Source organism: Clytia hemisphaerica, unplaced genomic scaffold (genome assembly GCF_902728285.1).
Source record: "Clytia hemisphaerica strain Z4C2 unplaced genomic scaffold, Clytia hemisphaerica genome assembly, whole genome shotgun sequence".
Lineage (NCBI taxonomy): Eukaryota > Metazoa > Cnidaria > Hydrozoa > Leptothecata > Clytiidae > Clytia > Clytia hemisphaerica.
Genome location: NW_027103562.1, coordinates 2031009 through 2045716, shown reverse-complemented (window position 1 = coordinate 2045716; position 14708 = coordinate 2031009). Strand labels below are relative to the sequence as shown.

General features: G+C 35.7%; 1 protein-coding gene across 1 annotated transcript in view; it reads left to right on the top strand.

Annotated features, from left to right (window-relative positions):
- LOC136800804 (NEDD8-activating enzyme E1 catalytic subunit-like) overlaps positions 1-13578 on the top strand; it is a 29012-nt gene extending 15434 nt beyond the window's left edge. Inside the window, exons 12-17 of the mRNA XM_067057460.1 lie at positions 7450-7486; positions 8067-8148; positions 8724-8818; positions 10949-11012; positions 12471-12525; positions 13474-13578. Of these exons, the coding sequence (XP_066913561.1) occupies positions 7450-7486; positions 8067-8148; positions 8724-8818; positions 10949-11012; positions 12471-12525; positions 13474-13556 (416 nt within the window). The 3' untranslated portion in view covers positions 13557-13578. The remainder of the gene's footprint in view (positions 1-7449; positions 7487-8066; positions 8149-8723; positions 8819-10948; positions 11013-12470; positions 12526-13473) is intronic.
- Positions 13579-14708: the final 1130 nt, after the last annotated feature.

The window sequence follows — 14708 nt, the reverse complement described above, 5'->3', positions numbered from 1 at the left end:
AAATGTTTCAACTAGTGACAACATTTTGTTTTACTCCAACCAACAGATGGCGGCATTGAACAACAATGATCCACGTTATAACAGACTGATAATTTCTGGCCCATTTGGTGTGGGTAAAAGTATTTTGCTGAGAGACAAAGCCATACAATTGAATAAACAACCGGAATATAAAGGCAAAGTCATGTATGCACTGGGAGAAAGATATTATCATATGCACACCATGCTTTACTTTCGAATGAAGGTCGATTTGGAGGAAAAGCACGGGATTAAAGTGGAAGAGATAATCGTTCAGGTCAGTGGTTTTTGTATATTATTTTTATCCAACTTTCACAGTTATAGTGTAAGCCAATGGTGCAAGATTTTGAAGGGATTGTGCACTTTTTGCAAAAAGCATGAAATTTTGCACAGGCCTACTTTAGACCTAAATAAACGATTTCAGTCCGGGAGCCCAAAAAATTTTTGCCTTTTTTCCCCTTTTTCAGCCGATTTTCGGCTGACATCAGCTAAAAAATTTTGGCCTAGAGGTCATCTCTGAAAATATGGTCATATCATATATCGTTGGATCGGAAATTGTATGTAGATTCCAAAAAAGAATTATCTCATACCGTAAAAATCAAGCCAATGAAAGTTATTCATCCCCAAAGTGAGTGATGACGTCATCAAATTTTTCTGCCTAGCAGCCAAGTCTGTAAATATGGTCATATCATATACCGTTGGAGGATCGGAAATTTTATGTAGATTCCAAAAAAGGATTATCTCATACCTTGAAAGTTTAGAGGAAAAGAAATATCAATGCTCAATGTGAGCACGGTATTTCCGACAAAGAAGTGATTTTTTGGTGTTAATGGGGGGGGGGGTGCAAATGTTGAGGGATGATTCTAATATCTTTATTGTACTTCATAATCTTCCTTTGTAGGTTATTTCACAAATGATTTTAGGTTGCTCTTCTGGCTCTCTCTGACTAAGTCTTTAGCTATGTTATTGGATTGCGATTACCATTTGAACTTATCTTTGGAGCAAGAGCAGAACATAAGTATATTTTTACATTCTATTTTTCTTTCTTTTAGGAGCTAGATAAAGAAAAATGTAGATACAGAAATAAAGAATAACAATGTCAAAGAGAAGAAGTGTTATAATTGCTGATCCTGGTGGATCAAGCCCAAAGAGTTCCAAACGCGACGAAAGTGATGGTAAAGAGGACTGGAGCAGTTGCTTTATTTGTCAAACTGACACAGATGAAAAAGAATAGCAAAGTTTGATTCAATAGACATGTTACCAGTGCCTCTAGACATAGACAAATTGAAAGAGGGAGTTGCATTGGGTGATTCACTAATCAGAAATGAAGCTAATTTTCATTTTAACGAAAAGCTTAAAACAAGGCGATTCAGAAATACCAGAAATCTGACAAGACAGACAGAGGTACTAATTAACTAAATTAAGTAACTAATTTTAAATTTTCTAACCTATTTTTACCGTTGTTTTTTAGCTTTTCGAGTTTATTAAGGTTAATTTTATTTTTTCTGCACGAATTTGTCAAGTTTTTATAATGTTTTTTATCTTTAGTAACACGGCAAAAGTCTCAATCATAACAACCATCTCAAATTGCCACGTGTTTCTTTTGCAACGAACCGTCAAACACAGAAGAAGGGGCGTTGCATCTGGCTCAATCATATAGACCTGACCATCGTGTTCGAACCAGTGCAAAGCTACTCGAAGATTCCATTCTCTACGCAAAGCTTCAAAATGGTGATATGATTGCTCAGGATGCCATGTACCATCGAAACTGATCTGTATAGAAAGAGAACAAATAAACAACTTGGTGGTTGTTAATCAGAACTTCATCACAAGCTATGTGGAATCGCATTCGCTTAAGTTGTAACTTTCATAGAAGAAACTCATCTGACATCGACTGATGATGAAATACCCACATTCAAGTTGTCTGATCTGGTAAAGCTTTATACTACAAAGCTTGCCAAGCTTGGTGTAACTGTTGAAACAAGGGAGCACAGCACTCGCTTCAAGGAAAGGTTTCTTGCTCAATTTGAAGGCTTGACAGCTTATAATAGCAGGAGTCATTATAGCGAAGATCAAAAATGGCTTGACAATCCTAGCAAATCATCATGGGCTGTTTATCATTCAGTAAATCAAGAGCCACCTACATGCAAAGATACGTCCGCTATGCTTCCGATTCTACGAGACGACTCCAAGTCACCAGCTACAATCAAGCATTTGCTGAACATTTTAATGAAGTCAATCAATTTCTTAAACCCTAGACAAGCAGCAGTGATTGGTCTTGACCAGCCTTTGTACGCGATCGCAAAGAAAATCCAGTGGCAGCATCCTTCGCTATATGGTGAAAAGAAACTGGTATTGATGCTTGGGGCGTTACACATCGAGATGGTCATGATGGGATGTATAGGTGATTTTCTAAAGAATAGTGGCTGGACAGAAGCTCTTTCAAGTAGCGGAGTGGCATCATCAGGAAATGAAGCAATGTTATCAGGTCATGATGTCGCTGAAACAAAGTATTGTCACCAAGTAACAGCAATGTCATTAAATCATCTGATGAAAGCGACATGTCATTACAAGGCCGAAAGAAGATTGTTGTTCGTGGATACAGATGTTGCAGTCTCCGTGTTGGCCCGCTTGAAAGAACAGTTGGAAGAGTTATGGGTCGATTTTGGAACGGGGAAGCATCGGCAATTTATTCCAGCTCACAAAATATTCTCTGAAATTGGTCAGTCGAAAGCCTTAGCACTTCCATTTTTCCATGCCTTTACAGGCTGCGATCAAGTATCTTTTTTCTCACGTGTTTCAAAGGATTCAGCATGGAAAGTTTGGGAGTCGTTCGAAGAAATTACTTCTGTTTTCGAAAAGCTGAGTAACCGACCATCACTATCCGACGTAGAGGAGTCACTGCCTATTATCGAGCGCTTCACATTACTACTTTACAACAAAACATCAAACTGTCTCACAACAACTGTCTCTTCCATCTCCGGAAGATTGGGGATGGAACGTGCGAAATGGAAGTTACATCCCGAATTGGACAGATCTTCCTGTTTTCAGACAATTGATTAAATGTTCGTGTGATCTAGAGAAAGGATTAAGGGGCGTTGTAAATGTGTATTCTCTGGATTCTTGTGTACTGAACTTTGCAGGTGTAAAGGTGAATACGAGCGAGATTGACTGCATTTATAAGATGTGTTTCAGTTTAGGTATTTGAAGTTTGTTTACATTATTTTAGGACAAAAGATATACCCTTCTAGGTTGTTCGTTTTATCGTTTGTTGGTTCTCATAGGGAAAGTATATTTGTCGTTTTAGTCACCCCTTCGATCTTTCAGTGGTCTTGAATCGACTCAGTCGCTGGTCTACCAATGAAAATAAATTTGTTCTTAAAATGTGTATATAAAAGCCATTATGACTATGTATTAAAGGTGTTTATCTTACTTTTTACTTTGTTTATATATCTACTCTAGATTTTAAAAGATTTTTAATTACAATGAAGTGAATACAGTCGCTCTCGAAATTTTTAATATATTTTTCTAACGCTATATAGATCAAAAGATGAATCACGATCGACCACGATCTTCCGTTATTTAGACATAATAGTGTATAAAAGATCGATAATTTGCCCGTTAGCATTTTGTACAAGATTTACTGTATGTAACAATGTTTCATATTGTTCCAGAAGCTTAAAGTGGGAGTTACAAGTCTTAAGCCCAATTACTAACAGAAATACTGTGCTCACATTGAGCATTGATATTTCTTTTTCTCTAAATTTTCATGGTATGAGATAATCCTTTTTTGGAATCTACATAACATTTCCGATCCAACGGTATATGATATGACCATATTTAAAGACTTAGCTGCTAGCCAAAAAAAATTGATGACGTCATCACTCACTTTAGGGATGAATAACTTTTATTGGCTTGACTTTTACGGTATGAGATAATCCTTTTTTGGAATCTACAAACAATTTCCGATCCAACGATATATGATATGACCATATTTTCAAAGATGACCTCTAGGCCAAAGATTTTTAGCTGATGTCAGCAGAAAATCGGCTGAAAAAGGGGAAAAAAGGCAAAAATTTTTTGGGCTCCCGGACTGAAATCCTTTATTTAGGTCTAAAGTAGGTCTGTGCAAAATTTCATGCTTTTTGCAAAAAGTGCACAATCATTTCACCATTGGCTCACACTATTAGATTTGAAAACCATTTTAAGAAGAATCACTTTTTACAATATATAGCTCTTTATAATGCCATTACCTTTTTTTCTGGTTAACCTTCCATCTTCACTGTTCAAAATACAGTAAATTCATCTGGCCAAAATTCGAACGACCTTTCTCTTTTAATTGGACATTTTTCTTTTTAGGTTTACGTATCAAAATGCGTGGACTGCCAATATTTTGGGATAGGCTTTTAATTAACTTCATATTAACAATAATATCTATGTTTTCAATCTTTAATAGGAAACTAACCACGAGCAACTGATCAAACAAATTAATCAAGATGGCATCGAAGCCCTGTTTTGTGATGAGTTTGACACCGAAAACAAAGAATCGATAAGGAAAATAATGGTCGATTTCTTGTGGATCGTTCCTTCGACTAATAATTTGTACTACAAAAACTTTCAAGTATGGAAAGACGAATTCAGCTTTCTCGATCTCTCGCAGAATTTTCGTAATTCGCGAAAGATCGTAGAAAGGACAAAATTTCAAGCGCTCATTAATAGTTATCAATACAAAGAAGGTATCGTTATGCCACCGGACAACTTCCCAGCAGGCTGTGAACCAATATTTGTTGATTCCTTTGGAAATGCGATAAAAGAAGCACGAAGACGAACTAAAGATGGAATTTTAGTCATCGATGCTAGATACCATGAAAAAATTTACAATCAGATAAGGGGGAAATGGAAAATGTACCTTACACATCGAAACGATTTCACAGAGCAGGAGAATCCATACAAATTTCTTCAAGAGGGGAATGTTTTGATTGTTGATGAATACACGTGTTATGGTTTTGAGTGGACGACAGTCATCTTATTTGAAGGGAAGAGACATTCAATTACTTATCATAGCTGTAATGAAATGATGAGATGCAGCACAAATCTTATTATTATCATGGAAAAAGATTAGTATGCCTGATAGCGAGGATCGTGGACAGTGACCTATGAACGCTCAATAGTACTTATAAAATTATATACCTTTATGAGTCATTTTTACACTGGCCCTTATTGGTGTAATCTTTTCGTCGCTTTGGTAATATGGACCGGCTTAAGGGATCGGAAATTGAATTAGGGCCGCGTTAAACGTAGACTGGAGTCGTTTATAATGCATGTAATACTAATAATAAACACAAATAATGATACGGGATTTAGTTTGTATAAACGACTGGAAGAATCCGGTGTTCCAGCCTTATAGATACCGGGCCTAGCTACGCAGAAACTTGCGTAGCGAAAAAATAATTTATCAAGCAACAACAAACTCTCAAAATAAAATCAACTCAAATGAAACATTTTTAACACACAAATCCACACACATTTTATTTTCAAGAACTTTTTTTGAGCGGGAAAAAAATTTAATTGCGATATTGACACTTTTTTTTTTGTTTGGAGTTAGTGCACAAAGGTTTCTAGACGACTAAAATTTACTTTTTTGCTTTATTTCTAATATGTCTGAATTAGTCGTCTAGCTTGTTAGACTACGTTAAACGTGGAAAAGTTGAGCTTTATCGTAATAAGGGCCGGCGTAAAAAGAGCCAATTGATGGGTGAATGGAGCGAGTGAAAAGTATATAAATTTCAACGTATTCTTTAAACAGTATATCAAACTTTGCAGATTAAACTGAGTGAAACAAAAAAGCTTCACATTTGTGTGTTTTTTCACAAATAGGTCAACAAAATTTTCAAAACCCTCTGATGTTCTCAACTTTTAGAGTTCAAAACACTGCGTCTTCTAAAGCCTAAAATGTTCTACAAATATTTTTATTTTCTCCATTCAGTGAGTATATTTGTACAATCTTCATTTAAATTGGGTGTTTTTAATAAAGAGCCCTCAAATCATATAAAATACTCTTAAATTTGTTTTAAATAATTTGGCCAACGAAATTTTATGTCCTTAGCTAGTTCTTATAAAAAAACGTGTATAATGTCCGAAAATATGTTAATTTTAAATTTAAGATTTTAAACTTGACGACACATTTTTTTAAATTTTTATTTGGAATTTTTATTGAAATCATTTAAATGATTAAGAATCCCCTAAACTTTATATTATAAACAATAGTTATTTAAAACCAGGGCGAAATTTAATTATATTGAAAATATTTACAGAAAGCCCAATAAACAAATGATTTTTTTGTGCTTCCCCCAAAATTAAATTACTCAGGTAGTTGTAAATTCCCTAGCTGGTATCCAAAATCAAAAATGGTGTTTTCTGATGCCTTTTACAGTTCTTTATTTTTTTTTAAATTGAAATTGGCTTAGTAACGCATAATTTCTAGCATATCCATGATGCATCTGAAACCTTAGGTAATACCTAGTAATTTTAGGCAACCCCTTATATTTTAGGTGACCCTGAGGGGTACATCACTCCAATAAATTTTCCTTCACCTCGAAAGAAAACATTTTTAAAAAAGCCTGAAAAAATCAATTAGTGTGTTGAATCAGCGGATTTCTTAGGCGGAAAATTTTTGAAGTCAAACTAAAAGTCAAAAAGTCAAAATATTTTTACACCTTTTTTCTACTTATTTACCCCTTCGATATCCCCTGGTCATTACGTAGTCAAATTAAAGTCGAAAAGTCAAAATATTTTTACACCTTTTTTCTACTGATTTGCACCTTCGATATCCCCTGGTCATTACGTAGTCAAATTAAAGTCGAAAGGTCAGATGAAGGTGGAAAAGTCTAAAACCTTTTACACCTTTTTTCTACTGATTTGCACCTTGGCATATCCCCTGGTCATTATACGTAGACATCTCAGCTGACCCCTTAAAAATTATGAACATAATTCAGATGCAAAATGAAAAACTGTAGATGTATTGTATTTCATTTTGTGCTGTTGGCCAAACTTTTCTTTTACACAGTCTAGAATAAATAAAAACAACACAACTCAAAATTGTGACCTCTATATCAGTATCCCCCTGGATCAAAAAAGGTGCCAGTTGTCGCTTGACAAGCAGGACGGGGGTTCAGCCATATAGCACTAAACCGATACGACGTTCTTGCTTCAATAAAAATTACGTATCCCGGAATTATCCACGTATGTATGAGCTAAGTTGGGTTACTCTGTACCAGAGTGTATCTCACGTTTATCGCTATTGCCTCTACGGCAATGAATTTCGAAATTAGCCGTAGACACTGGGTCTGTGTACAGACAAAGTTGGGTGGTCTCAGCCAAATGGACTTTGCGGAAAATCTAGTTAAGCCTCTTTGTCTCATTCTCGTTTTTCAGCAATGTGTGTCACCGAAGTCTTCAAAGCTATCACTTGGTGAGTGATATTGTGATTGATTGATTGATTGATTGATTGATTGATTGATTGATTGATTGATTGATTGATTGATTGATTGATTGATTGATTGATTGATTGATTGATTGATTGATTGATTGATTGATTGATTGATGATTGATTGATTGATTGATTGATTGATTGATTGATTGATTGATTGATTGATTGATTGATTGATTGATTGATTGATTGATTGATTGATTGATTCGAATCATTAATTATTATATAGTTTCGAGATTTGCTAATTCTCTATTTCGTTATTCTACCCTGCTCTTTCATTTTAGCGATCGTAGTGCAGTAGTAAAGCATCCGGCTACGGTGCGCAAGGTTGTGGGTTCAACCCCCAGCCGGGTCATACCACAGATTTCCAAAATGGTACTTGATGCCTCTCTACTCGATGCTCAGCAATTAAGAGAAGGGTCAAGGGTAAGTGAAGCAATCCAGGGAGAAAGAGTGGCGCCCTCCCCTACTTTTGGGTAGATAGCTATCGAAAAAGGAGCCTTCGGGTCGCCTCCAACTGCGGTCGCAAACTTACTTACTTACTACTTCATTTTATATTCAGTTGCTACAAAACCATGGAGAATTACACGGTGTTTAACGATTCACAGGGCGTTTATACGTACACTTTCGAAGCAGAGAAGAAGGTATCTTTTTGTTTTCATATTTGTGTACCGTTTGTCTGAAGGGCGTGGTCGAAACAGATCTTAAGAGTTATGGATCTTAACGCTTGGAGTTTATGTATTTGCACTTTTCAGGACGGTAAAGTGACTGAAGCGATTTGGGATAACCCGCAGTCCTGACCCACAAAATCAAGGACGGTAAAAGTGCTGATTTACCGTACTCCTCAGCTGGTCAGGATCTAGTCATATTAGAACCTCACTGTCTCCGTCGCAGAAAAACACACATACATAAACTCGGTATTGTCCAAGATTGGGGGCCTGTACCATGATTACACCAAAAGTATATAGTGACTATAAGGAAGGTGTATTGAAATAAATTTCTATACCGAGTTTATTGTTCTACATCTGCAATTTGAGCTTTACTTAAGCTCACTAACATTCTGCCGATTGGTAGTGTGAAGGTTTCGATCACAGACTTACTAGCACTTCCAGGCAGGGTGTTAGGGGAATATGGGGATAGACTCTCTACCTCCACTTAAAATAAAATGCCTCGAATATGAAAACATCTCAATATTATAGAAGAAATTTTCATCCATTAGGAAGATTGTCCAGTGTGTAGTAGGAAACCTATCGAACGTAAAGTGGAATTCACTTCAACCCTTGGCGAAGTTATAGAACAACTCAAAAATGAATTGTAAGTGTTCTTACTTTGATATCTTCTTTATGTACCTTAAAGGAAGGAATTTTGGCGGGAATTTAATTTGGCGGATGGCTGAAAAAATTAGATTGGAAGGGAATTTAATTTGGCGGGTGGCTTGAAAAATTAAATTTGAAGGGAATTTAATTTGGCGGTTGCAGGATTTTTTTGGCTAAAATCGTTATCAGATAAGCAAAAAAGCCTGAAATAGCACCAATTTGGGGAATGCGTTTTAAATAAAATAAATTTTGTGGGAATTTAATTTAGCGGATGGAGGAAAAATAAATTTCGGCGAGAACTTAATTTGGCGGATTTTGGCCAAATCCGCCAAATTTTCTTTCCGCCAAAATTTCTTCCTTTAAGGTAGAACACATTTTGTAATAAGAATAACGAGGCTTCAACACGCACCAAATATAAGAACATTTTAAGAATAATCCTCAGCCTGTTACAGGCCATAATAGTAAATATTCAGAAGAATTCAGAAGAATATTCACAGGCACTTGGCTGTTATAAAGACAAGGTTTAGTCTCTTCTAGAGCAGTAAAGCTTTGTAAAACTAATCATTTTGTTCCTCTAAAGAATCCTGCATTGTAACACGCATGCGTAATTTGTCGTTCTTTAAACCATATGTAGTTAATTCCCGTGATAAACAAAGAGGAATGGATACGTATGGGTCGGGGTTGTGGATGGCGACATTTGTCGTTCTTTATGAAATTTGTCGTTCTTTATGAAATTTGTCGTCATTTTTGTTAATTTTTTAGTAATCGTAGGATTCTTTAGATAAACCCCATCAAACGTTGATATTTTGTCCCTTATCAAAAAGTAAACTAACCACAGTTAGTTTCTGTGGGCCGGATATGTCAAACCATCTCATTATCCCCTTCAAGAAAACTAATTTCTTAGGAAATCGCACCAAAATACCTCAAAAACGGTGACAACAACAAGAACATTTTAATAACATAAAGATAGATTGAATAAGACACGAAATAATCAGTTAACTTCTTCTATCACTAAACAACCCAATCATAATCAATCGCAAAAACTGGTCACTAGAGAAGTTGAGTGGCTAAAAATTAGACTACATAACTGCACCCCTTGAAAACAATCGAATAAATTGTCTGAAAACTCTACACGTTTTTTATATAGGAACAAACTATATGAAAAATAAGACTTCGATGACCAAAATTTTAAAACAAGTTAAGAACATTTTAAGGACTCCAAAACACCCTTTTTCTTAGAAAATTAGCAAAAACACTCATAAAATGGTGAAAATAAGAACATGTTAAGAACATTTTTAGGCTTAAAACTAAAAAGTTAAGATCATCCGAAAGTTTAAAAAAGTTAGGCTTGAATGTTGTTGTAAAAAAACGTGTAGATTATACTGGGCTATCCGCGTATAATATTGATTCTATCATCAAATTGCGATTCTTATAAATAAAGATATTCGTTGTTCAATGAAATGAGAAACCGTTTATGATAATGTTGGTTTTTAAATACTCTTAATCCGATTTTTAAATGTCATGTCTTTGAGTAAGAGGAAGTAATGTGCCTTTTGATGTCTGTCAGCCATTCTCTGTATATTACTATTTTCCAACTTGAAGTACTATCATAGTTCAAATTTTGTTGTTATCTTGCTCTCATTACTGAGGTTAAGCATACCAGGATAATCACGACGACGGACGGCGGACGAAAATTGTAATAGGCTAGTGAAAATACGAAATTTGATTGGTTGAAACTCACTAGCCTATTCAATTTTCGTTCGTCGTCGTGATTTTACCGTCACTCTCTGTACAAACGTTTTACTTTATTACTGTTAAAGGGATAATCAGATGGTTTGAGATAATTTGACACGAGAGGAATTCCTTATATTATATTGAGCAAATCCTTAAAATATATTTGCCTACTATTTTTCCAAGGTTACAAGTTTTTGACTTATAACAATAGAATATCACTGTAAGAACTGTAAGAACCCATTTTCAGAAATTTCAAATTGTGATATCTCGACTTTGGAGAATAGTTAAACGAAGCTACTTGAGGATTTTACTTAAAACCACTGAACGTTGACTACAGGTCAAATATGTAAAACCATCTGATTATCCCTTTAGTTAATTTTTAATTCATTTTCAGTGAATTGAAAAATCCTGGTGTAACGACTCTGTTTGGCGACAAGACAAAGACTCTATATGTTCCGGTAAGCAGTGTGGAGTTCAGTCTTTTGCTTCTTAGCAACCTACACTGTCTAGATCTCACGTTTAAAGGCCTGTCTCCACTTCCGCGCGACATGAGCGAAAACTTTTTGACGTTTTTGTAAGGTCATTGGTCGGTTGAAAAATGAAGCAATTATTGGTCAAAATTGACGTAACGGATGAAAAAAGTAGAACTTCCCTCAACTTTTTTTGTTCGCGCGAACCTTTTTTATGACGTAATCTTTTCTTCAGGCAAAAAAGGTTGAGAAAAAAACTGTCGCCGATTTCGCTCGAATGTGGAGACCGGCCTTAACGTAGCGTAGAACATTACGTGAAGAAATCTCTATGGAGAAGTGCTTTTTGTGGAGCGTGCTCTAAAGAAGGAGATCATCTCCGGCGCACTTTGAAAATAGCGAGTTTATGTATTTACGCTTTTTAGGACGGTAAAGTGACTGAAGCGATTTGGAATAACCCGCTGTTCTGCCCCGCAAAATCGAGGACGGTAAAAGTGCTGATTTACCGTCATCCTCGGTTGGTCAGGATCTAGAAAAATTAGAACCTTACCGTCCCCGTCGCCGGAAAACACACATAAATAAACTCGGTAATGTTTAGCAAAGTACAGACAATTTCCGTAGATTTAACCTTTGATACTACTACTCATCCGTGAAAAAAGTTAACGCTGTTTTCAAGCTTATCCAAGTCTGCTCCTTCTGTGTCAATTCTCTCTCGTAAGGCTAATTTTCTTGTTCGAAAGAAATAAACCCCCACATTGACACAAATTTTTTATAAGATTTTCATGCATTATTTTCAACCAACGAAAAATGCTTATTAACGCAAGGTGCTAGGGGGGACATAAGATTGAACGATGAGGCTGTGCAATCTGTGAAAACTTTTCATTCATTCACTTTTATTTATTTTTGATTATGTATGTACACGATTTGTTGATAAGACACTTCTTTCAGCAAAGTTTCTTATCATTATCAAATAACAGAAGCCATGGTATAAAATGAGCTTTATCAACAACTTTTTTTTGTTAGTGTCACGCTGACGTCAGCATATACTATGTCAGCAATTTTCTTTTCTCTCTCTTATTACACGCAGTTATTTATGAAGGGCTTTTGTTCTGATGCGAAAAATGTTATTTACAAATTGAATCTCAGTATTACTGTAGTTGTGTGTCTTTATACAGCATGGAAAGCAACCATTATGCTTACACTCTCAAAGTTTTATGGTATAGCTTTTAGACAACATTAGTAACTTGTGGTGCCAAAGTGCTCTATACCAAGGCAGAGCTAATTTCAAATTTTATTTTTCTTTTGAAAATTGAAAACATGGTATAGCTTTTAGAAATTTTCAAGTAGACCATAGAAAATGGATTGACATTGCTGGCTTTGCTTCAAACTTTAGAATCATATTTTCTGATTTTAAAAGTAGGTAATTCGTATACATTTTTCACTCTCTAGAACATTCCATCACTGGAGGCAAGCACCCGACCCAACCTTTCCAAAACGTTGACAGGTAAAAGAAGTTTGCCGGGTAGTTTAGCTTGGAAAACATTACATAATGAACTCCAAAAACATTACATAATCTTAGCACAGGACATTACAAGCGCTGAGAAATTGATCCGCTATCATGTTTTTTTAGTTATTACGTAATGTTTTCGCTGCTAATTTGGGTAATAAGATTCATCAAAACTCTACTTTTATCTAAATGTCTCTAAGCTAAGGAAGGGGTTAGATGCTTGACTACTTTTCTCGCTTTCCTTCGAATTCTACAGAAAGTCTACCGCCCAAAAATTCGGTCTAACGGTGATATAATGTTCTCTCTGTACTCATTATAATCAATACCACACACTGAGTTTTATAAAGGATTGAATTTAACCAATAGAATGGCTTCTTTTCGTTTCGGAGTGAAACGGAACCATAGTGTGTGAACATGGTCTTTGGTGATGACTACCATTCACCAACCTTTATATTTGCCACCAAGACCATGTTCACACGTTACTGTTCCGTTTCGCTCCGGTATGATTTTTGTTACGGATCGAGTGTGTTCATATTGGTTTCGGAACGGTTCGGAGCAAGAAAACAGAGCAGTTCCTTTCCGATGTAAAAAGTTGAGCGAAACCGTTTCGATCTGTATTGCTTTGTAACGTCTTCTTTTTTGACGTTTCGAATTTTGACGTTTACACTTGTTTCGGAACGGAACGGAACGGATTTGTAACGTCTGAACATGGACTAATATACTACCATGGAAAGAATCTTACCTAGGTAAAAAGAAATCTGGGAACAATTTGGTAACTTTGTCAAAAATGTCACGTCCCCGCTGAACTGCGGGAATATTTAGTCACCTCCAAAAACTTTAGTTGTGTTTTAACCTAGGTAAAAAAAAATTGATTATTTTCTTCTGAAATTTATCATTGGACCTGCTCTTTCTGGTAATGAGGCTTCATTCTTTTCTTCGTTATAGATCTTGGATTTCAACCGGGACAAGCGCTGAATATCACGGACAGTGCATTACCCAAAACATTAGAAATTCAACTACTGTCTTAGAAAATCTATATTCTTATTGTTAGTTTATCGTGGCTTTGATCATTTTAAGAACATTTTTAGGCTTAAAACGGAAAAACTTAAGAACATCCAAAGGCTTCAAAAATTTTGCCTATTCTTATAAAAAAAAGTGTAGTACAACAGTGGAAAAAGCATCTTTCACCTTGCCCGATGATTGGAGAAAAATCTCTCGAAACATAGCCAAACGTGAAAATCTCATGATCCAAGCCACGATAAGCTTCCAATAAATATGGTCTCTTTCAGCCAGTTTTTTTCTCTCGCCTCTAACAAACACAACGTGACCAAAGGCGAGCATAACAGAAATCATCGCCATCTCTGTTCATCAGTTAGTTTTAGTCGTTATTTTTCTAACACCCATATCCTTTGTAAAATATGACATTTGTAAATATCTTCTGATCAACTTTTCCCGTTGTTTTTATTAGGCGTCATTCACCCCTGCATATTGCTTTACATTCTAAAGCTTAACTTGGTTACAGATAAAATGATTGGCCTAAAATTTAGTCAATAGCTCTACAGATTTTCAGCTCTCCTAGGAAACAATTTCAGGGGGAGCAATTTTCTTTAAAGTTCTATCGCGCAATAGCTTTTCCTATAAAACCCTAGGAGAATTTAAAGAATTCGTCCAGAAATTGGGTATCAAACCTCTGAATTGTCCTTTGTAAAGCTCCACAAAGATTAGTTCCCTTAAAGATTTCCAATATTCGTGAAATGTTACCATAAAACAACTATCAACCCTTACAGCGCGCTCAGGGGCTGGTAACGAAAACACATAGCGAATTTTTTTGATGACGGTATTGGTGTTGGAGCACTCTTCTGGAAAATGTGGATAGGATACCCTTGCATTGAAGTGATAAAATAACATCAATTTAGTTAAGCTATTCGAATCACTGACCTTTATATACCCTGGACCAAGTTTCTCAATCCCGGCCAAACTAAATCTTTGATCGGAGTTTTTCGGAGTACCCTAATAGTAGCACTACTCAATAGCGGTGAAATGCATCGAGAGCGCTAGATCTACTATTTTCCTCCTAAAGTATTAGTTGATGTAGCGCTGTTTAACGTTAATTTTTAACATTACAATGGCTTCTTCTCGGGTACCATTGATTCGAATGCTGAAAATAATTTGCTTTCAAT